Source organism: Anomaloglossus baeobatrachus, chromosome 2 (genome assembly GCF_048569485.1).
Source record: "Anomaloglossus baeobatrachus isolate aAnoBae1 chromosome 2, aAnoBae1.hap1, whole genome shotgun sequence".
Classification (NCBI taxonomy): Eukaryota; Metazoa; Chordata; class Amphibia; order Anura; family Aromobatidae; genus Anomaloglossus; species Anomaloglossus baeobatrachus.
Window position 1 is genome coordinate 715,179,025 of NC_134354.1, and position 24,911 is coordinate 715,203,935.

The 24,911-nt window shown below is 50.0% G+C and overlaps 1 protein-coding gene and 1 long non-coding RNA gene across 3 annotated transcripts in view; one reads left to right on the forward strand and one right to left on the reverse strand.

Moving 5' to 3' along the window:
• Positions 1-712: 712 nt before the first annotated feature.
• LOC142290634 (uncharacterized) lies at positions 713-23,376 on the reverse strand. The gene is made up of 3 exons (XR_012750356.1): positions 23,189-23,376; positions 20,405-20,502; positions 713-967 (listed from the first exon to the last, which is right to left on the reverse strand). It is a non-coding gene; the product is annotated as an uncharacterized LOC142290634 (long non-coding RNA).
• Positions 23,230-24,911, forward strand: part of CCDC169 (coiled-coil domain containing 169) — a 93,380-nt gene continuing 91,698 nt past the window's right edge. For both annotated transcript variants that reach the window (XM_075334604.1, XM_075334605.1), the window contains exon 1: positions 23,230-23,568. In XM_075334604.1, the coding sequence (XP_075190719.1) occupies positions 23,483-23,568 (86 nt within the window). In that variant the 5' untranslated portion in view covers positions 23,230-23,482. The remainder of the gene's footprint in view (positions 23,569-24,911) is intronic.

The window sequence follows — 24,911 nt, forward strand, 5'->3', positions numbered from 1 at the left end:
GGAAGCCGGAGCATCGCTGGGGACTTCAGTGCCGGGGACCGCATTGCTGGGTGAGTATACAGCAGTGTGTGTGTGTGTGTGTGTGTGTGTGTGTGTGTGTAGAATCTGGAAGCCGGAGTATCACGGGGACAGCATTGGTGACTCATCACCGTTCCCACTGAACTCTGATGAACCCGTGAAGCTGTAACGCGGGTCATCAGGATGTCATCAGAGTTCATTGGGAACTCCGATGACCTGGATGTCACTGTGCTTGCAGAATACTCCCCTGTCCCCGCGATGTTGTCCTCGGCGCTGCTGCGGCTTCCAGGTCCTGAGTGTGGTGAATAATCGATGAATATAATGAGCGGTGGTCAGGAGCAGGAGGCAGCAGAGCCTGAGTAAGCAGGTAAATATGGAAAATCTTTTTATTTCACAGACCTGTGTTTTCTCCGGTACCTGTCACACGTGCGACCCACATATGACCATAACCATGCGTGTGACTAGTACCTGATTCAACACGGACGTCTGAAACTGGCCATAGGCTATCAGACAAAACATCATATAGCACTCTCCCATGTTACATGCTTGTGTGAGTGAGCCCTAATACTGCTTGATTTTCCACACATGGGGCACTGGGAAAGAAAGAACCTGATTAATGTTCAATATTTTGGTTCATAGTGTAAAAAAAATATAATTTTATATAATATATATATTTTTTATTATAAAATACTCCTGGAAGCAGTGACTGTATTAAAGTACATTACATATCATTCTGTACAATTAATATCATGATTTATTATTACATTCTACAATATTCATCCTCAATTTCATCGGTTTTCTTCTATTTGTAAATATACCTCCACATGGATACAAATAATGAAGGGCGATGGACATATCTTCCTTTGACCTCAGCCATCAGGGTCTTTTACACAAGGATTTTGCTGAACGATGGTTTCACAGACGCAACACGCACAAGTCTGGCCTGAACCTGTAGCAAAAGATAGAAAAAGGTATTTCAGATGGGGCAAAAATTGCACTGTATGTTAGTACCCCTGATGTGGATATGAAGGATACCGGCACTGCGGATAGGATGAAGATCACCATTACTGTGCTGCTCGAGATCACTGAGCATTAATATCCAGCCACATGAAGATTGTGATGACAAGTGGTCATTGTGAGCCGCCTCCGGCCATTTCTGGCTTCAGGAGCAGGATTAGGTGACCCTTCCTCATCCAGACACCTTAGAGGTGAGGTCACCATGAACCTGGCTGTGAGCGTGGGCTTGGGGTTCCCCTCCTCTGCCAGTTTTCTCCCAGTTAGGCCTCCCCCAGATGTCCATTTCTTCTTGTATATGGCGGGTGCGGTATTTTTCATCAATTCGATGGAACAGATTTTCATCCAATTTTGGTCAGTGAGTCAATTTGTACCATCAATGTCTGATCCATGTTTATCTCAAAAGCAAAAAAGTTTTCCAAGCTTCTACCTATGTACTAAATAGTTATAAGATGTACAGCACTGAGGATATCTGTGTGCAGGCCATTTTTTTCCTTCACAAAACCATTAATTTAAATGGGCAAGTTTGATCTTAGACTTGGATCAAAAACTGGACGTCTCCATTTAATTTTTGTGGATTTTTGGTCTACAAAGAAAAAACACAGATGTGAACAGCACTCTAAGGTGGGCTTTGCACGTTGCGACATCGCAAGCCGATGCTACGAGGTCGCACGCGATAGTCCCCGCCCCTGTCGCAGCAGCGATATCTTGTGATTCCTGGCGTAGCGAACATTATCGCTACGCCAGCTTCACATGCACTCACCTGTCCTGCGACGTCGCTCTGGCCGGCGAACCGCCTCCTTCCTAAGGGGGCGGGTCGTACAATGTCAGAGCGATGTCACACGGCAGGCGGCCAATCAAAGCGGAGGGGCGGAGATGAGCAGGATGTAAACATCCCGCCCACTTTCTTCCTTCCGTATAGCCGCTGGCAGCAGATAAGGTGATGTTCCTCGCTCCTGCGGCTTCATACACAGCGATGTGTGCTGCCGCAAGAACGAGGAACAACATCGTACCTGTCGCGGTAGCGTAATTTTGAAAAAGTCGGAGCCTACAACGATGATACGATAAGGACGCTTTTGCGCTCGTTAATCGTATCATCTAGGATTTACACACTACGATGTCGCATGCGATGCCGGATGTGCGTCACTTTCGATTTGACCCCACCGACATCGCACGTGTGATGTTGCAACGTGCAAAGCCGCCCTAAGGCTATGTGCGCACGTTGCGTATTTGCATGCAGTTACGCTGCAATCTGCACCGCAGCGTAACTGCATGCATCCTGCGTCCCCAGCATAATCTATGAAGATTGTGCAGGAGACGTGCGCACATGGCATATTAGAGCGCAGCGCTTCAGCTGCTGCCCGAAGCGTGCGTTCTTGAAAGTGACATGTCACTTCTTTTGTGCGCTCTGCATGCAGTCCCTGCTCTGTCTATGGGAGGGGCTACACTCAGAGCGCATGGAATCGGCTTTTTTTTTTCACTACGGACTCTTTGTGCAGCGATTTGAAGCGCACGTGTGCTGTTCAAATCGCTGCAGAAATTTCTACAGGGCCAGTACGCAACGTGCGCACATAGCCTAAGGCCCGTTTCACACGTCAGTGACAAACACAGACGTTTTTCACTGGCGTGTTAAAAACACGTGTCCCTTTGTGTTCCGTGATTCATGGCACACTTGGGTTGTCCATGTGCAATCCGTGATTGCACATGGAAATAAACTCACCTGTCCCGTTCCTGCTGTCCATGGTGCTGAAAAGTCCCGCGATGCAGCATCTGGCCGCCGCTGTGTCACCTCTGCAGCTGCTTCCGGGTCAGCTGTGCCTGCATAAATAAATATGCATGACAGTAATTGGATGGGCAGGAAACTGCAGAGGCAGGACACAGCGTCGCTGGAGACGGGCGAGTTTAAAATGCTTTTTATTTTCAATATCCGTGTTTTTCTGGTTCGTTATTCACAGATCACACCATAGTGTGGTCCATGGGACATCGGTGATGGCAGAAAAAAAAACAAAAACAGACATGTCTCCGTGCGGCGTACACAAACACGCGTGTACACCGCACGGAGAGACGGTCAGTGAAAAATCACTGATGTGCGCGCAGACCCATTGATTATAATGGGTCTGCGTATGGCCGTGATACTGGTACATATAAAAACTTGCACATATGTACCAGAATCACTGACGTGTGAAGGGGGCCTAAACTATAGCGGGTACATTTTCTATAAATGAAGAACGTAAAATGTACATAAAAGTGGACAGCTGAATAAGGCCCCGAGGGTGTGTGCAGGCGGCACTTTTTAAACATCGGAGTAACAGCATTGTTTGGTGCAGAAGATGGCAGCTGGTTTTTCCTAAAATCTAAAGTGTCTTTGCATTTTTTTTTTTATTTTATTTTATTTGCATAAATATTTAAGATAGTGCAAGCCACCTGAAGAATAATAATCAGGTCAGAGCTATTATAGCTTCATAGCGTACAAAGCCAGAAACAATTAAAAAAAAAAAAAAAAAAGTCTCAAAAGACTGAACAGTTCCACAGCAAGTCATTTTCCATTGCTGAATGTATGTTCAATGTTCTGTTTCTTGATCGCTTTTCCCAGCCAGAATCTGCCTTAGCTTGGAATCACTTGCGCGTGACTCGCGTGAGGATCGCATCGCCTGGAGCAGCGGCTCTCCTGACAGGAGCGGGTCAGCTACACAGAAATACATGAAGCTGACACGCCCAGATCAGGAGAGCCGGCGGCCAGTCTGGGCGGTGTGATGGATGCAAGTGTGACTTCAGCCTTAAAATAAACCTCTCAGGTCCCCTCTTCCCTCCAACCCAGCAGCATTAACACCTGTATGGCCAAAGTCCCTGCCTAACCAGCCCAGTATACCGCTATTCACTAATATGAATGTTTATTTTAAGATTTAGGGTACTTTCACACTTGCGTTCAGCGCATTCCGTCACTATGGAGAATAGCGCAGTCCGTTAACACACTGCGCTATTCTCCATAGATTTGTATGGACAACGCACTGTAACGCAAGTGTCAGCGCTGCATCCGCTGGACGACGCAGCGTCATTATTTTGACGCTGCGTCAGGCGGCAGAAACGCAGCATGTAACGTTTTTTTGAGCAGCGCAATCCGTAGGAATTCACAGTGCATGCTCTTTTTTTTTTTTTAAAAATCACAAACTTTATTTTGTCTTTTGGTGGCCGAATGTTCAGCTGAGCGACCGGCCGCCGGCATGTGAGAGCGCTCAGCTGAGCGACCGGCCGCCGGCATGTGAGAGCGCTCAGCTGAGCGACCGGCCGCCGGCATGTGAGAGCGCTCAGCTGAGTGACCAGCAGCCGGCATGTGAGAGCGCTTAGCTGAGCGACCGGCAGCCGGCTATGGAGGGTGATCAGCTGATCGTTCACAATAGTCTGCTGCCGGTAAAACTGTAAAGAAGAAAAGGAAACAAAAAAAAAAAAGCTTTCCGTTGTTTTGTACGATCCGTAGCATTTATTGTGCCACTATATGTAACGCATCCGTTGCATCCATCACACAACGCAATGCTATGGAAGCCGTCCAACGCAAGTGTGAAAGTAGCCTTAGGGTATGTGCGCACGTTGCTTTTTACCTGCTTTTTACCTGCTTTTCTGCTGCTTTTTCTTCTGCGCTGTTTAATGCCAAAATGGATGTGTTCTTCTATTCAAGCAAAGTCTATGGGAATTTGGGTTTCTTGTTCACACTATGTTGTTCAAAATGCTGCCTTTTTGTGGCAGAACTTTGGTCAAAAACTCAGCTTTGCAGTGCAAAACCCAAATGGCAAAAACAATTGACATGTTGCTTCTTTGAAAAGCTGAGTTTTTGACCAAATTTCTGCCACAAAAAGGCAGCATTTTGAACAACATAGTGTGAACAAGAAACCCAAATTCCCATAGACTTTGCTTGAATAGAAGAACACATCCATTTTGGCATTAAACAGCGCAGAAGAAAAAGCAGCAGAAAAGCAGGTAAAAAGCAGGTAAAAAGCAACGTGCGCACATACCCTTACTTAGGAAAGGCGTAGTTTATATGTGACTAATCGCAGGGGCATTAGTCGGCCATCTTTCCATGTTATCACGCCCCTGTAGCTGTGATAACATGATTTTCACAAGCCTGCATCTAACCAACTCCTGGAGATCTCACGCATGTGCGTGGCTCATTTTGGCGGTGTCCGTGCACCTCAGAAGGAGGGTGTGCGCTTCCCGGCTTCATTAGGCACGCTGTCAATAACGGAGTTCAGAAGACGTGTACGTGAGCCATCTTCTGAACTTCCAGTCACGCACAGTGCACCTAATGAAGCCGGGAAGCGTACACCCTCCTTCTGAGGTGCACGGACACCGCCAAAATGAGAAGCACGCATGTGCAAGATTTCCAGGAGCTGGAATTATGACTTCGGCTTGTGAAAATCATGTTATGATGCCCACAGGGGCCACTCTGAGAACCGATACTGGAGCTACAGCAACTCGCTTCATGCTGAGTCTCACTGGACTATAGGACATCTGTAATCTGTATACATTTGGCATCCAATCTGATATACAGCAGACAGTGAGGACTTGTGATGTGCACACATTGTTAGCTGTGCTGTCAGCTTCCATTGAATAGATTTATATGTCACAAGCCCTATGGGAAATAAAACACCACCGTTTGGCTGCCACCATGGATTTATGAGATTTTGAACTCTACTTAATAGAGATTATATGATAATGGATCTTCCTATAAAAGAGGCTTCCTAATCCAGCAGTTCTGTCATAAGGGTACCGTCACACTTTAGCGACGCTCCAGCGATCCCACCAGCGATCTAACCTGGTCAGGATCACTGGTGCGTCGCTACATGGTCGCTGGTGACCTGTCAATCAGGCAGATCTCACCAGAGACCAGCGACCTGCGGCGCGTGGAAGCGACGCTGCGCTTGGTAACTAAGGTAAATATCGGGTAACCAAGCAAAGCACTTCGCTTGGTTACCCAATATTTACCTTGGTTACCAGCGCACACCACTTAGCACTGGCTCCCTGCACTCCTAGCCAGAGTACACATCGGGTTAATAAGCAAACCGCTTTCCTTATTTACCTGATGTGTACTCCGGCTACGTGTGCAGGGAGCAGGGACTGGCAGCCTGAGAGCGGTGGACGCTAGTAACCAAGGTAAATATTGGGTAACCAAGCAAAGCACTTCGCTTGGTTACCCGAAATTTACCTGGTTACAGCTTACCGCAGGCTGCCAGACGCCGGCTCCCTGCTCCCTGCACATTCAGATTGTTGCTCTCTCGCTGTCAAACACAGCGATGTGTGCTTCACAGCGGGAGAGCAACGAGCAAAAAATGAACCAGAGCAGTGTGTAACGAGCAGCGATTTCACAGCAGGGGCCAGATCGCTGCTCAGTGTCACACACAGCGAGATCGCTAATGAGGTCACTGGTGCATCACAAAACCGTGACTCAGCAGCGATCTTGCTATGTGAGAAGTACCCCTAAAGGAGCACTCTGGGTGCTGATACATCAGAAGCACCTAGTCTACTGTCTTCAGATTACCTTTTCGGTGGTCCCATATTCTACAACTGTTTTTATGAAAGAACAAACATCTCTGTATACATATCTATCTATGAGTACCTAAAGCGGTCACATTCTATTCCATATATACCCCTGATGAACCTCTTTCGAGAGGGGAAATGCTTTGGATTATTTTCTTGATGTTTTCTCGCTCCTGAAGTAGAATTAAGATATTGGACTCAATTGGATTGATGACTGTGTCATAGACTGAACTGACAGACCTAGGACAACAGTGTCCATGTCCGACTACTGTAAGATCAACTGGTTTAAATGGCTTTGAGGGTGAATATCTGGTGGTGGTAACTTGTGATTACTATGGATATGAAGACATAAGCATAAATTAACCAGTATTGTGATACAATTATCTTTTTTCTGTGATTCATTTTTCTGTTTGGTTTCTCCAACTTAACTATTCCTGTGAATATATTGCCCACAGGGGTGTGATAACATGAAAAAAAAAAAGAGCCGACTAGTCTGGGAAGCTAACACCCCTGTGACTAGTCACAGGCCTAATTAGCATAGTGGCAGCGAGGTTTAGGGTAAGTTCACACAGTGCGTTTTTCGCGGCGTTTTTGCGCTTTTGGCCTCAAAACTGCATGACATTGCTTCCCCAGCAAAGTCTATGGCAGGCTTTGCACGTTGCGACATCGCAAGCCGATGCTGCGATGTCGCACGCGATAGTCCCCGCCCCCGTCGCAGCATCGATATCTTGTGATTCCTGGCGTAGCGAACATTATCGCTACGCCAGCTTCACATGCACTCACCTGTCCTGCGACGTCGCTCTGGCCGGCGTCCCGCCTCCTTCCTAAGGGGGCGGGTCGTACAACGTCAGAGCGACGTCACATGGCAGGCGGCTAATCAAAGCGGAGGGGCGGAGATTAGCAGGATGTAAACATCCCGCCCACCTTCTTCCTTCCGTATAGCCGCCGGCGGCAGGTAAGGTGATGTTCCTCGCTCCTGCGGCTTCATACACAGCGATGTGTGCTGCCGCAGGAACGAGGAACTACATCGTACCTGTCGCGGCAGTGTAATTTTGAAAAAGTCGGAGCCTACACCGATGATACGATAACGACGTTTTTGCGCTCGTTCATCGTATCATCTAGGATTTACACACTACGATGTCGAAAGGGACGCCGGATGTGCATCACTTTCGATTTGTCCCCACCGACATCGCACGTGCGATGTTGCAACGTGCAAAGCCGCCCTATGAGTTTTCATTTTTGCTGTCCGCACACAACTTTTTTTTTAAGCTGCGTTTTTGAGCTTAAAAAAAAAAAAAAAAAAAAATGGACATGTCAATTCTTTCCTGCGTTTTTCTGCGTTTTCCCCCCATGCAATGCATTGGAAAAACGCAGAGATCAAAAACGCAGCAAAACGCAGCCAAAAACGCACCAAATCGCGGTAAAAAAACGCATGCATTTTTTGCCGCAGGTGCATTTTTAGCGGCCAAAAACGCGTCAAAAAAGAAGGGAATTTTGTTTACTTACCGTAAATTCCTTTTCTTCTAGCTCCAATTGGGAGACCCAGACAATTGGGTGTATAGCTATTGCCTCCGGAGGCCACACAAAGTATTACACTTAAAAGTGTAAGGCCCCTCCCCTTCTGGCTATACACCCCCAGTGGGATCACTGGCTCACCAGTTTTAGTGCCAAAGCAAGAAGGAGGAAAGCCAATAACTGGTTTAAAGACCAATTCAATCCGAGGAAACATCGGAGAACTGAACCATACCACATGGACAACATGTGTACCCGAAAAAACAGAAAAACCCCGAAAAAACAGGGCGGGTGCTGGGTCTCCCAATTGGAGCTAGAAGAAAAGGAATTTACGGTAAGTAAACAAAATTCCCTTCTTCTTTTTCGCTCCTAATTGGGAGACCCAGACAATTGGGACGTCCAAAAGCAGTCCCTGGGTGGGTAAAAGAATACCTCGTGATAGGGCCGTGAAACAGCCCTTTCCTACAGGTGGGCAATCGCCGCCTGAAGGACTTATCTACCTAGGCTGGCGTCTGCCGAAGCGTAGGTATGCACTTGAAAATGCTGGGTAAAAGTATGCAGACTCAATCATGTAGGTGCCTTGACACACCTGCTGAGCCGCAGCCTGGTGCAGTAATGCCCAGGATGCACCCACGGCTCTGGTAGAATGGGCCTTCAGCCTTGAGAGAACCAGAAGCCCAGTAGAACTGTAGGTTTCAAGAATTGGTTCCTCGATCCCCCGAGCCAGGGTGGATTCAGAAGCTTGCGACTGTTTACGCCGACCAGCGACAAGGACAAAGAGTGCATCCGGGTGGCGCAGGAGCGCCATGCGGGAAGTAGAACCTGAGTGCTCTCACCAGAACCAACAGATGCAAATCTTTCTGAAATTGATGGACTGGACGAGGACACAAAGAAGGTGAGGTGATATTCTCATTGATATGAAAGTGGGATACCACCTTAGGGAGAAATTCCGGAATCGGACGCAGAACCACCCTGTCCTGGTGAAGGACCAGGAAGGGAGATTTGTATGAGAGCGTTGCTAGCTCGGAAACTCTCCTAAGAGACGAGACCGTTACTAGAAGGCCACTTCCCGAGAAAAGCGGGAAGGGAGACCTCTTTCAAAGGCTCGAAAGGCGGCATCTGGAGAGCAATTAGAACCTTGTTCAGATCCCAGGGCTCTAACGGTCGCCTGTACGGAGTGCTGAGAAGACAAACTCCCCGTAGGAACGTGCGTACCTGAGGAAGTCGTTTCTGAAAAAATACAGATAGCGCTGAGACTTGTCCCTAAAGGGAACTGAGCGACAACCCTTTTTCCAACCTAGATTGCAGGAAGGAAGGAAACATAGACGATGCAACCGGCCAGGGAGAAACACCCTGCGCCGAGCACCGAGATAAGAATATCTTCCACGTCCTGTGGTCAATCTTGGCGGACGTTGGTATGCTAGCCTGTCTCATGGTGGCAACCACGTCCTGAGGTAATCCTGACGACACTAGGTTCCAGGACTCAAAGCCACACCATCAGGTTGAGGGCCGTAGAATTCAAATGGAAGAATGGCCCTTGAGACAGCCAGTCTGATTGGTCTGGTAGTGCCCCCGGTTAGCCTACCGTGAGGCACCACAGAACCGGGAACCACAACATCCTCGGCCAATCTGTAGTGACGAGGATGGCGCGGCCGCAGTCGGTCCTGATCTAACGCAGCCCTCTGGGCAACAATGCCAGAGGTGGCACATAAGGTAGCTGGAACTGCGACCAATGCTGAACTAAGGCGTCTGCCGCCAGAGCTCGATGATTGTGAAACCGTGCCATGAAGCTGGCACATTGTTGTTGTGCCGTGACGCCATTAGATCGACGTCCGGCCTCTGTCAGCGGCGCCAGATCTCCTGAAACCCGTCCGGGTGAAGAGACCATACCCTTTCGGCCACACCCCGGCGACTTAGGAAGTCAGCTTCCTAGTCCACGCCTGGGATGTGAACTGTGGATATGGTGGATGCCGTGTCTTCCACCCACATCAGAACCTGCCGGACTTTCTGGAAGGCTTGCCGGTTGCGCATTCTTCCTTGGTGGTTGATGTATGCCACCGCTGTGGAGTTGTCCGACTGAAGTCGGATTTGCTTGCTTTCCAGCTGCTGTTGGAAGGTTTGTAGGGCAAGATACACTGCTCTGTGTTCAAGAACATTGATCTGAAGGGTGGACTCTTGCTGAGTCCCCGTACCCTGAGCGCTGTGGTGGAGAAAACCTGCTCCCCACCCTGATAGACTCGCGTCTGTCGTAACTATCGCCCAGGATGGGGATAGGAAGGACCTTCTTTTTGACCATGAGGTGGGAAGAAGCCACCACCGTAGAGATTCCTTGGCCGCCTGAGAAAGAAAGACGACTCTGTTGAGGGAGGTCGACTCCCCGTCCCATTGGCGGAGAATGTCACATTGTAGTGGACGCAGATGAAACTGCGCGAAAAGAACTGCCTCCATTGCTACCATCTTACGTAGGAAGTGCATGAGGCGTCTCAATGTGTGCGACTGGTTCTTAAAGAAGAGATTGCAGCCCGTAGTGAAGGCTGTTTGTCTAGCGGAAGCTTCACTATCACTGAGAGAGTATGAAACTCCATGCCTAGATATGTTAGCGATAGGGTCGGGGTCGGATCTGACTTTAAAAAGTTGATGATCCACCCAAAACTCTAGAGAGTCTCCAGCGCAACGTTCGGGCAGTGTCGGCATGTTTCCTAAGAGAGTGCCTTGACAAGTAGATCGTCTAAATATGGGATCACAGAGTGACCCTGAGAGTGCAGGACTGTGACTACTGCTGCCCTGACCTTGGCGAAGACCAGTGGGACTGTCGCTAGCCGGAAGGTAGAGCTACGAACAGAAGGTGTTCGTCTCCTATAACAAAGCGTAGAGACGCTAGTGCTCTGGATCAATCGGCACGTGCGGATAAGCATCCTTGATGCCTAATGATGCTAGGAAATCTCCTTGGGACATTGAGGCGATGACATGGCGGAGGGATTCCATCCGGAACCGCCTGGTGTCCACGAGCTTGCTGAGCAGTTTTAGATCCAGAACGGGACGGAACGGCCCGTTCTTATAGGCACCGCAAATAATTTGGGGTAAAAACCGTGACCTTGTTCCTGAAGAGGAACGGGGGTCATCACTCTTTCTGCCTATAGAGTGCACCCTGTTTGCAGAAGAGCAGCGGCTCAGCCGTGAGGTGGAGAAGTTCTGAAGAATCGAGTTGGAGGACGAGAAGTGAGCTCTATCCTGTACCCGTGAGACAGAATGTCTCACACCCAACGGTCATTGACCTATGGCAGCTAAATATCGCCAAGGCGGGAGAGCCTGCTACCGACCGAGGATGCGGAGAGAGGAGGCCGCAAGTCATGAGGAAGCCGCCTTGGAAGCGGGTTTTCAGACTGTCTCTTTTTTGGGGCGTGACTGAGCCCGCCAAGAATCTGAGCTCCTCTGATCCTTTTGAGTTCACATTGGACGAGGAAAAATGGGACCTGCCCGAGCCTCGAAAAGACCGAAACCCCGACTGCCTCCTGCTCTGTTGGGGTTTGTTGTGTCCGGGCTGAGGAAAGGATGAATCCTTACCCCTGGACTGTTTAATGGTTACATCCAAACGCTCACCAGTCGGTCAGCAGAAAAAGGCAACTGGTTAAGCACCCTTTTTTGGAAGCAGAATCTGCCTTCCATTCACTTAACGAGCAGACCAGGCTCTGCTTAAAAACACGGAGCAGCGGAGGCTACTGCCGTACGGTTCGCAGAGTCTAGGGCAACCTGAATCGCGTAAGAAAGAAATGCAGACATTTGAGAGGTTAAGGATGCCACCTGCGGCACAGATGTACGTGTAACCGTGTCAATCTGTGTAAGACAAGCTGAAATAGCTTGGAGTGCCCCAAAGGTGAGAATGCTGGAGCCAACGGTGCGCCGACAGTCTCATAGATGGATTTAGACCAGAGATCCATCTGTCTGTCAGTGGCATCTTTAAGTGCAGCTCCATCTCACACTGCAACTATGGATCTAGCTACAAGCCTGGAGATTGGAGGATGCCGCTTGGGACACTGGGTCCAGTCCTTGACCACGTCAGGGGGCAGGGATAACGTGTATCCTAAGCCGTTTGGAGAAGCGCATATCTGGATAAGTGTGGTGTTCCTGGACTGCCTCTCTGAAGGTAGAGTGGTCCAGAAAAAAAAAACGTGAAGCTGACTCCTCCACTGGAGGAGCTGGGTGAGAAATAACCAACATTCTATTGATGGACGCTATAAGATTATTCACTATGGCGTCACCATTAGCTGTATCCAGATTGAGAGCGGTCTCAGGATCAGAATCCTGAGCCGCTACTTCCGCCTCATTACACAGAGAGTCCTTCTGCTAGGACCCTGATGAAACCGAGGGCCGCTCATAGTGAGCCCGCTTAGGCTGTCTGGGACTGACGTCTGTGCAGAGCCGTGACTCTGGGATGCGTGTGACATTCCCGGAGCTGTTAGTTGTTCACACTGAGGGGGGCCATGGATCAATGATTCAACAGTGCCCATGTTGTGAGAGACATGTCCGGACTGCTAGGCTTCTAGTATCATAGCCATAGTCTCAGAAAATCTGTCAGTAAATACTGCAGACACCGTCCTCATCCTCTGGCCATTAGCAGAGACTCCGGCTGTGTTGGATACAATGGGGGTCTATGTAACCTGCCGGCCGTATAGCCGTACATGCTGTACCGGCTGCATAGAAAAACATGTGGTTCTGCACCTTTGTTTTACACAGAGAATATGCTGATAACTCCTCCGCACAATCCAGGAGGGTATATACAACGTGCGACCAAACAGTGCAATGTATATAGTACAAGCATATCTATAAGTGCACTTCTGCACTAGTGGGGTTAGCACCCCAGGTGCTGCTTAACGCCTGTTGCAGCGATTGTGTGACTATCAGAATGCCAGGGTCTTCCACACTTGTCTCTGTATCGTACAGAAACTGACACTAATGGCTGCCGGCGTCCTGTGCAGAGAAGGAAGCCGTGGGCGTGCCTGAGAAAGTGCGGGAATCCGGTTTCACAGTGCACACAGTGAGAGGGGTGGAGTATGCAAAACATACTCCAGCTCTCAGCGCTGCTGTGCTATGCAGCGTCACGCCCCTACCCTGACTGTCAGGCCTGTGGGCGGTAACGAAGGGAGACTAGGCCCAGAAGCCGGGGACTCGAGTTAATAAGCGCGGCCGGCGTATCAGTGCTGGCCGGCGCGGAAGTCCCCGGCGCACCACAAATCCCAGCGGCGCCTTAAATAAAAACGGCAGCGGCGGTTAGCGCGGTAGTCACCCAATACACTAACACACCCAGCAACGCTGTGGTGTGCGATGGCACTAGTGCGGACAGCGCCGCTGTCCCTGGCGCACTAACACACCCAGCAGTGCTGCCGTGTGTCTGCGCGGTCCCAACAGGGACACAGAGTACCTCCATGTAGCAGGGCCATGTCCCTGAAGATACTCCGCTCCATGTCCAGCAGATACCAGGGGCTGTGGATGGAGCACGGTCTCTGTGCCTGGAGACCGATAGAATCCCACTTCACCCAGAGCCCTGTAAAAAGGGATGGGGAAGGAAGCAGCATGTGGGCTCCAGCCTCCGTACCCGCAATGGGTACCTCAACCTTAACAAACACCTCCGACATGAAGTGGGGTGAGAAGGGAGCATGCTGGGAGCCCTGTATGGGCCCTCTTTTCTTCCATCCGACATAGTCAGCAGCTGCTGCTGACTAAACAGTGGAGCTATGCGTGGATGTGTTGCCTCCTTCGCACACAAAGCTAAAACTGGTGAGCCAGTGATCCCACTGGGGGTGTATAGCCAGAAGGGGAGGGGCCTTACACTTTTAAGTGTAATACTTTGTGTGGCCTCCGGAGGCAATAGCTATACACCCAATTGTCTGGGTCTCCCAATTAGGAGCGAAAAAGAAACGCAGCATGCGCACATAGCCTTACAAGTTGTTTTTTTTACACATATTAGTGAATAGCGTTATACAGGGCTGGTTAGGGAGGGAATATGGGCATACAGGTGTCAATGCTGCTGGGTTGGAGGGGAAAAAGGGACCTAACAGGTTCCATTTATGAGATGCCTTGTGCACATAGCCCGACTGTGCAAGGGAGAACTGTCAAATGATGGGAGGACGGCGATTCTGAGCAACAAGAAAGAAAAGAAGGGAATTTTGTTTACTTACCGTAAATTCCTTTTCTTCTAGCTCCAATTGGGAGACCCAGACAGTGGGTGTATAGCTACTGCCTCTGGAGGCCGCACAAAGAACTACACTTAAAAGTGTAAGGCCCCTCCCCTTCTGGCTATACACCCTCCCGTAGGAGTACGGATTCCTCAGTTTTAGTACCAAAGCAAGAAGGAGGAAAGCCAATAACAGTTTCAAAAACAAATTCAATCCGATAACAAGATCGGAGAACTTAAGAAACAACATGAACATGTGCACCCGAAAAACGAAACCCTAAGAACAAATAGGGCGGGTGCTGGGTCTCCCAATTGGAGCTAGAAGAAAAGGAATTTACGGTAAGTAAACAAAATTCCCTTCTTCTTTTTCGCTCCTAATTGGGAGACCCAGACAGTGGGACGTCCAAAAGCAGTCCCTGGGTGGGTAAAAAGATACCACATGAACGGGCTGTCAGACAGCCTCTTCCTACAGGTGGGCCACCGCCGCCTGAAGGACCTGTCTACCTAGGCTGGCATCTGCCGAAGCGTAGGTATGCACTTGATAGTGTTTGGTAAACGTGTGCAGACTCGACCAGGTAGCCGCCTGGCACACTTGCTGAGCCGTAGCCTGATGCCGCAATGCCCAGGACGCACCCACGGCTCTGGTAGAATGGGCCTTCAGTCCAGATGGAATCGGAAGCCCAGCAGAACGGTATGTGTGAAGAATTGGTTCCTTGATCCACCGCGCCAGGGTGGATTTGGAAGCTTGCGATCCCTTATGCTGACCAGCGACTAGGACAAAGAGCGCATCAGAACGGCGTAGAGACGCCGTGCGAGAAATGTAAATCCTGAGTGCTCTCACCAGGTCCAACAGATGTAAACCCTTTTCAAATTGGTGAACTGGATGCGGACACAAAGATGGCAAAGTGATATCCTGATTGAGATGAAAGGAGGAAACCACCTTGGGAGAAAACTCTGGAATTGGACGCAGTACTACCTTGTCTTGGTGAAACACCAGGAAGGGAGATTTGCAAGATAACGCCGCTAGCTCGGACACTCTTCGAAGAGACGTGACCGCCACAAGAAAAACTACCTTTTGTGAAAGCCGAGAAAGGGAACCTCTTTCAAAGGCTCGAAAGGCGGCTTCTGGAGAGCAATGAGAACCTTGTTCAGATCCCAGGGTTCCAATGGCCGTCTGTAAGGAGGAACGATATGAGAAACTCCTTGGAGAAACGTGCGTACTTTAGAAAGCCGTGCCAAGCGCTTCTGAAAGAATACGGATAGCGCGGAGACTTGACCCTTAAGAGAGCTAAGCGACAAACCTTTTTCCAACCCAGACTGCAGGAAGGAAAGAAAAATTGGCAATGCAAATGGCCAGGGAGAAAACCCTTGAGCCAAGCACCACGCTAAGAATATCTTCCACGTCCTGTGATAGATCGTAGCTGAGGATGGTTTTCTAGCCTGTCTCATTGTGGCAACAACTTCATGAGATAAACCTGAGGCCGCTAGGATCCAGGACTCAATGGCCACACAGTCAGGTTCAGGGCCGCAGAATTCAGATGGAAAAACGGCCCTTGAGACAGCAAATCTGGACGGTCTGGTAGTGTCCACGGTTGGCCTACCGTGAGATGCCACAGATCCGGGTACCACGACCTTCTTGGCCAATCTGGAGCGACGAGTATGGCTCGATGGCAGTCGGACCTGATTTTCCGGAGAACTCTGGGTAACAATGCTAGAGGTGGGAACACATAGGGGAGTCGGAATTGCGACCAATCCTGAACCAAGGCGTCTGCCGCCAGTGCTCGGTGATCGTGAGACCGTGCCATGAAAACTGGGACCTTGTTGTTGTGCCGTGACGCCATCAGATCGACGTCCGGCGTCCCCCAGCGGCAACAGATCTGCTGAAACACGTCCGGGTGAAGGGACCATTCTCCTGCGTCCATGCCCTGGCGACTGAGAAAGTCTGCTTCCCAGTTTTCCACGCCTGGGATGTGAACTGCGGATATGGTGGACGCTCTGCTTTCCACCCACGTCAAAATCCGCTGGACTTCTTGAAAAGCTTGGCGACTGCGTGTTCCCCCTTGGTGGTTGATGTACGCCACCGCCGTGGAATTGTCCGACTGAATCCGAATCTGCTTGCCTTCCAGCCATTGTTGGAAGGCTCGCAGGGCAAGATAGATTGCTCTGATTTCCAGAACATTGATCTGCAGGGTGGACTCTTCCTGAGTCCACGTCCCCTGAGCCCTGTGGTGGAGAAACACCGCTCCCCACCCTGATAGGCTCGCATCCGTCGTGACCACTGCCCAGGACGGGGGAAGGAACGACTTTCCCTGTGACAATGAGGTGGGGAGAAGCCACCAACGCAGAGAGTCCTTGGCAGTCTGAGAGAGGGAGACAGTCCTGTCGAGGGACGTCGATTTCCCATCCCATTGGCGTAGAATGTCCCATTGTAGAGGGCGCAGAAGAAACTGCGCGAACGGGACTGCCTCCATTGCTGCTACCATCTTTCCTAGGAAATGCATGAGGCGCCTCAGTGAGTGCGACTGGCTCTGAAGGAGAGATTGCACTCCAGTCCGTAGCGAGCACTGCTTGTCCAGTGGAAGCTTCACTATCGCTGAGAGAGTATGAAACTCCATGCCAAGATAAGTCAGAGATTGGGTCGGGGTTAGATGAGACTTTGGAAAGTTGATAATCCACCCGAAACTCTGAAGAGTGTCTAGTGCCACCTTCAGACTGTGCTGGCATGCCTCTTGAGAGGGTGCCTTTATAAGCAGGTCGTCTAGATACGGGATGACCGAGTGACCCTGCGAGTGCAGAACAGCTACTACTGCTGCCATGACTTTGGTGAAGACCCGGGGGGCTGTTGCCAGACCGAAAGGTAACGCTACGAACTGCAGGTGTTCGTCGTGTATGACGAAGCGTAGGAAACGCTGATGCTCTGGTGCAATCGGCACGTGGAGATACGCATCTTTGATATCTATTGATGCTAGAAAATCTCCTTGAGACATTGAGGCTATGACGGAGCGTAGGGATTCCATCCGGAACCTCCTGACTTTTACGTGTCTGTTGAGCAACTTTAGATCCAGGACGGGTCGATACGATCCGTCCTTTTTTGGGACCACAAACAGATTGGAGTAAAAACCGTGACCTTGTTCCTGAAGAGGGACGGAGGTCACCACTCCTTCCGCCTTTAGAGCGGCCACCGCCTGCAACAGAGCATCGGCTCGGTCTGGTGGTGGAGAAGTTCTGAAGAAACGAGTTGGCGGACGAGAACTGAACTCTATCCTGTACCCGTGAGACAGAATATCCCTCACCCAACGGTCTTTGACGCGTGACAGCCAAATGTCGCCAAAGTGGGAAAGCCTCCCACCGACCGCGGGTGTGGGAATCGGAGACTGCAAGTCAGGAGGACGCCGTCTTGGCAACGGTTCCTCCGGCTGTCCTTTTTGGGCGTGACTGAGACCTCCAAGAATCTGAGCGTCTCTGGTCTTTTTGAGTCTTTTTTGACGAGGCGAATTGGGACCTGCCCGGTCCTCGAAAGGACCGATAACCAGACTGACCCTTCCTCTGTTGGGGTTTGTTTTGTCTGTGTTGCGGTAAGGATGAGTCCTTACCCTTGGAGTGTTTGATGATTTCATCCAAACGCTCTCCAAACAATCGGTCACGAGAAAAAGGCAAATTGGTTAAGCACTTCTTGGAATGAGAATCTGCTTTCCAATGTCTCAACCACAGGGCCCTACGCAAAACAACGGAGTTGGCTGACGCCACTGCCGTGCGGCTTGTAGCGTCAAGAACAGCATTAATCGCGTACGACGCGAATGCCGCCATTTGCGAGGTCAATGGTGCTACCTGCGGGGCAAATGCACGTGTGACTGAGTCGACTTGCGCAAGCCCGGCTGAGATAGCTTGGAGTGCCCATACGGCCGCAAAAGATGGCGCTAACGACGCTCCAATCGCTTCATAGATGGATTTCAGCCAGAGCTCCATCTGCCTGTCAGTGGCATCTTTAAGTGCCGCTCCATCTTCAACTGCAACCAAGGATCTAGCTGCAAGCCTGGAAATTGGAGGATCCACTTTTGGACACTGGGTCCAACCCTTGACCACCTCAGGGGGAAAAGGATAGCGTGTATCTTTAAGCCGTTTAGAAAAACGCCTTTCAGGATAAGCGTGGGGTTTCTGGATTGCGTCTCTAAAGTCAGCGTGGTCCAGAAAAGTGCTTAATGTACGCTTAGGGAATCTGAAATGGATTCTCTCGTGCTGCGAAGCTGACTCCTCTACAAGAGGAGCTGGTGGGGAAATATTTAACATCTTATTGATGTTAAATATAAGATCATTAACTATGGCGTCACCATCTGGTGTATCTAGATTGAGAGCGGTCCCAGGATCAGAATCCTGATCAGTTACGTCCGCCTCATCACCCATAGATTCATCTCGCTGGGATCCTGACCATTGAGATGAATGTGAAGGCCCGTCATAGCGAGCCCGCTTAGGCTGCCCGGGGCCATCGTCCGAGTCAGAGTCTTCACCCTGAGGTGTATGTGCCCGTCCCGGAGCTTGGAGGTAATTCAGCTGAGGGGGACCAGGGGGCAATGATTGCACAGTGTCCGTGGCCTGAAGTACAGGCCTAGCTCGCAATGTGTCAAGAATTTGTGACATAGTGAGAGACATTCTGTCAGCAAAAGCTGCAAACTCAGTTCCTGTCACCTGGACAGCATTCACAGGTGGTACACCCTGGGTCACGTCCAGCAGAGGTCCCGACTGTGCAAGCGCCGCAGGGGCCGAGCACTGCACACAATGGGGGTCCGTGGAGCCTGCCGGTAGAAAAGTCCCACATGCGGTGCAGGAAGCATATAATGTCTGTGCCTTGGCACCCTTGCGTTTTACGGACGACATGCTGCTGGCTCTCTGCAATGTGAGAGAGTCTATAGCCAAAGGGCGACCAGCGCTATGCAATACAAAGTATTTGTAGAAACAAAATACTAAGAATACTACTGGCACAAGAGGGGGTGAGCCCTGAGGGCTGCTTACCGCCCGCTGAATAGCGGGTAAGAGGCGCAGAATTCCTTGTCTGGGTCTCCCCGGCTCCCCTCTGCAGCTCAGCGTGTCAGCAGGAATGGCTGCCGGCGTCTGTGGAGAGGGGCGGCCGTGGGAGTTCCTAAACAAAAGTGCGGGAAACAGTGTCCCCTCTGTGCCGATTGTGAGGGCTGGAGTATGTAAAAACGACTCCAGCCCTCGGCGCTGATGCACTGACCAGCGTCCCGCCCCTCTCCTGACTGGCAGGTCTGGGGGCGGGAACGAACGGAAGCAGGCCGCAAAAGCCGGGGACTCGAGTTATCAGCGCGGCCGCCGTAAAAGCGCGGCCCGCGCTGAAGTCCCCGGCGCACCACAAGTGCCAGCCGCGCCGCAGTCCCAGCGGCCGGCGCGACCGATTCCCAGAAGTGTGCCTGCTTCAGCGAAGCTGAATGAGGCCATGGCACAAGCGCCGCAGCGCTGATGTCCCCGGCGCACTACAACACCCAGCATGCTGCGGTGTGAGCGCCAAATGCACGGGGACACAGAGTACCTTGAGGAAGCAGGGCCATGTCCCTGATGTACTCCGCTCCATCCAGCATCTTCTCCAGGGGCTGTAGATGGAGCACGGTCTCAGTGCCTGGAGACCAGTAAATCCCACTTCACCCAGAGCCCTGTAAAAAGGGATGGGGAAGGAATCAGCATGTGGGCTCCTGCCGCCGTACCCGCAATGGGTACCTCAACCTTACAAACACCTCCGACATACAGTGGGGTGAGAAGGGAGCATGCTGGGAGCCCTGTATGGGCCCTCTTTTCTTCCATCCGACATAGTCAGCAGCTGCTGCTGACTAAAAACAATGGAGCTATGCGTGCGTGTCTGACCTCCTGCGCACAAAGCTAAAACTGAGGAATCCGTACTCCTACGGGAGGGTGTATAGCCAGAAGGGGAGGGGCCTTACACTTTTAAGTGTAGTTCTTTGTGCGGCCTCCAGAGGCAGTAGCTATACACCCACTGTCTGGGTCTCCCAATTAGGAGCGAAAAAGAAAAACAAAACACAGGCTCCTCGGTGACATCATTACCGGCGTCATATGAGAAGATTTTAGCATATTCTAGTGATATCCCCTGAATTTGCTACAGGGAACAAGTCTGTACATATCTAATCATCTCACCTGGTCAAAGCTCTTGTTCAGCCTCTCCAGGGTCTCGTTGTATTCTTCCATCCGCTTTGTGTGCTCGGACAGAACCGCAGCTTCAATGGTTAATTTGTCTGCAAAGTAAAAATCAGACTTTATACAATTTTCATAATCTGGAGAATACACGCACCCTACATATAACCACCAATATGGGGGCTCAGATAAAGATATAATTGCTTCCATAAGAAGTGCCAATGTTTTATGTATGGAGCACACACTTCTTCCTGTTGTATTAGCCAGGGCTGTGGAGTCGGTAAGCCAAACCTTCGACTCCGACTCCGACTCCGACTCCTCAAATTCTCTTGCACCGACTCCGACTCCGGCTCCGACTCCGACTCCGGCTCCGACTCCGGCTCCGGCTCCGACTCCGGCTCCGGCTCCGGCTCCTACATATATTGCTTATAGTTAGGTGAAAAATTTATTGTAGTACATGAATATGTGTATGTGAACATCAGACATTTAATAATTTTTATGATACAATAATCAAGATATTTGGATAGAACATAAAATATATTTATTGGAATACAACTTTAGAACACAAAAAACTGTAATAAATTGTAAATATGTAATACACTATGTAATATACAGTAGATTACATATATATCTTGTGTGTGTATATACACTGTATATATATATTATATATATATATATATATATATATTTTACATATTTACAATTTATTAGTTTTTTGTGTTCTAAAGTTGTATTCCAATAAATATTTTATGTTCTATCCAAATATCTTGATTATTGTATCATAAAAACAATTAAATGTCAGATGTTCACATTGTACTACAATAAATTTTTCACTTAAATATAAGCATTATACTAAATGTTATTATTTAGTAAAATATTCAGCACATTCTGCATTGCACTCCTGTCCCCAATTTATTATATATTTTAGGAGTCGGAGTCGGTGCATTTTATACCGACTCCGACTCCACCAAAATGAGCTCCGACTCCGACTCCGACTCCACGACTCCGACTCCGACTCCACAGCCCTGGTATTAGCCCACCCTAATCTTGTGCAGCCCCCTAGGCACCAGTCACCTAAGGCTGCTTTCACACTTCGTTTTTTTAACATGCGTCATGAACGTTTTTTTGCTGTAAAAGCGGATCCTGCTTTTACAGCAAAAAAACGCATGCTAACACATTTTGCAGGATCCTGTCACTTTAAGTTTATGGGCGGGCATTGGAGTCATGTGATCGGGAGTCAGTGGAACTGAACGTGATAGACTGGGAGCCGGCTTCTGACAGCTGCGGAGGCTCGTAACCAAGGTAAACATTGGGTAACTTGCTTGGATACCCGATATTTACCTTGGTTACGAGCGTCTGCAGCTGCTAGGAGCCAGGCTCCCTGCACACGTAACCAAAGTAAACATCGGGTAATTTGCTTGGATACCCGATATTTACCTTGGTTACGAGTGTCCGCAGCTCTCAGGCGGGGGAGAGAGAGAGGGACAGGGAGGGCGAGGGAGATGGCGAGGGAGAGGGCGAGGGAGAGGGCGAGGGAGAGGGCGAGGGAGAGGGCGAGGGAGAGGGCGAGGGAGAGGGCGAGAGAGAGGGCGAGAGAGAGGGCGAGAGAGAGGGCGAGAGAGAGGGCGAGAGAGAGGGCGAGAGAGAGGGCGAGAGAGAGGGCGAGAGAGAGGGTGAGAGAGTCTACAGCCATGAGTTGTGCACTGGGGGGAGGATAGAGGTGGGCAGGAGCTCAGTAAATTGTATGGACAAGCCCTTGAAGTCATCCAGAGGGGCATTCATCATTACTGGGGGAACCAAGAGAGACCCCCTAACTAGATCCAACAGGTGGATCACATTAACCCCCTGAGGTTCTGAGTGCACTGATGTGTCCCCCCAGAGTGTGATGAGGACGTGGGCTCAGGAGCTATGTGTGCTACATGCTGGGCGTGTACCCGCTGTGCCAGCCAGTGTCTGCTCTACCAGCAGGGAGATCACTGACTGCTGAAGATGCCGCTGCCAATCACTGACAGGAGCGTTTAAACTGTCCCCGGCGACACATCGTCCTCCGCTTATTTCCTTAGTATGTTTAAAACTTTTTTTTTTCTTCCCATAAAATCTCAGGTTCTATATCCTGCAACACTCCAGTATAAAGTCCTAACGACGGCTACACAGGGGCACTAACAGACGATTATGTGGCCCCAAGCTGCATTGTAGCTCCACATAACTGCATCACAGGGGCTGATAAATGCCGGGGCGGGATCACATTGCATTTAAAGGGGTATTCCCATCTCCTATATCCTATCCTGATATGTAGTAGGTGTAATTATAATAATATTGGTAAATCCCTCCAATTAGAAATGTAGTATAGTTCTCCTGATATAGCCATGTCTCTTACCTCATGTGCAGGGCATTGCAGGTAGGTATCCATGGTTACAACCACCAGCAATTAGTTAATTGCTGGTGGTTGTAACCATGGATACCTACCTGCAATGCCCTGCACATGAGGTAAGAGACATGGCTATATCAGGAGATCTGCACTACATTTCTAATTGGAGGGATTCACTATTATTATTACACCTAATACATACTGGGATAGGGTCTTGGAGATGGGAATAACCTCTAAACTGTGAGAAAATAGTGGCGCAGGCTCAGCTGCTGAGACAGCACAGCATGAAGGGGTTAAGTTACCACAAGTTCAGCTCCCCTTAGAAAACAAAAAAATAATCCATACACAGTTTTAAAACAAGAAAAAAAACCCCTATTTGCTGTGTCAGAGGCAAAAGACAAGAAAACAAATGTCAGTACCCAGCGCCTCCTGCAGAGCTCCGTACACCGGCGCCGACCGAGCCTCCATTTCTCCCGCGCACTTCGCAATGACGCATGGGAATTAACCCTGCCGATGCCGCACATTCTGTTCTAATCTCCGGCTCTCTCAGGACTGCCGGCTCCGACAGCAACGAATGGGTCACAATGGCTACACCACCACGTGACCGGGGAGGCGTGTCTCAGCAAAGAAGCGGCATTGTCGTGACTGTGTCACGTGACTTGACCCTTGTTGGCATGGAAACACGTCAACAGCTGTGAAGCCGGCGCACTGCTATGGAGGGCAGGACGGAGAGAAGCCGGGCGGCGGCGGCGGACAGTGAGCGGAGAGCGGAGCGGCTGCAGGCGGAGACCAGGATGAAGTAAGAGCACTGCGCAGCCGCATCTATAGGCCGCCATTCACAGGCAGCAGATGGGGAAGGCCAGCAGGCGGCGCTGCTCCGTACCGCACAGCCTCACATTAACCTCTTCATTGCTGGGTGGTTATCCATTTTTTCCTTTTTTTCCCTTCCAGGCTGGAACTTTTTTTATGTTTTGTTAATCCTTCCCTTGACTCAGCGGTCCCAGGACTCCCTTTTCTGTAGGAGGAGTTGTGCTGTTGAGTGACACCATTCATTTTCATATAATGTAGCGAGAAACGAAAAACAAAATGTCGAATGTGGAGAAATGGTGAGAAGCCGGCGCATTGTTTATTGTGTTTAGGTTTTCACGGCTTTCATTATGACCTGGCACTGTGACTAGAGAATAGTGACCCTTCGGTCCGCCAAACCTTTTCTAATCCCATTGGATTCAATGGTGCGCCGAACCTAAGGTAGAGAAAATGCAACATGGCAGCGTGGAACCAGCCCTTTACCAAGAACTGAACCAACATTTCTACCTTCACCAGAGACAGCAAGATGACAGACAGGTGTAGGCCTCTTGCTCCCAGAACCCTGTTGTGGCGCTCCTGAGGCTTCAGTCGCCACAGGGTACTGCATCTCACTTAAGGTGCAGTATTCATCTCGGGTAAGGAGGGGGTTAATCACCGGTGTTTCCACATTCCATCTTAGGCTACTTTCACACATCCGGTTTGAGCAGTGCGGCTCAATCCGGCTGTGAAACCTATGCAACGGATGCGGCGAAAACACCGCATTCTTTGCATAAGTTTTTACATGCGGCCCGTCCATTTTTTTTCCGGTTGCGGCACGCTACTGAGCATGCGCAGTGGAAAAAACCGCATGCGGCGGCCGGATGCGTTTTTTTCCGCATCGCGGCGCATCCATCGTCCATAGGCATGCATTGAAAAATGCTCCGCAGCAGCCGGATGCGGCGCGATGCGTTTTTTTTTGCCGGACAAAAAAAACGTTGCAAGCTACATTGCCTCCGGCCGCCGCTTTAACTAATTTTGCCGCATCCAGAAAAAAACGGATACAACGCAAAGCCATCAGGTACAATCCGGTAACAATGCAAATCTATGGGGATAAAACGAATGCGGTACCGGATCCGTTTTACCCGTTTTTTTCCAGATTGTGCCTGATGGAAAAAAACTGATGTGTGAAAGTAGCCTAACATACAGCTTCGGTGCCTTCTCACTGGGGAATGGACTAGGGTAGATGGGGCGGTGGCCATCCCGATGCATGGAACTTTCCCCATCACTAGGACAACCACCTGGGGGGTGGGCACCACTTGGGGTAGAAGTAGGAGCAACTCTTACACAAACTTCAGT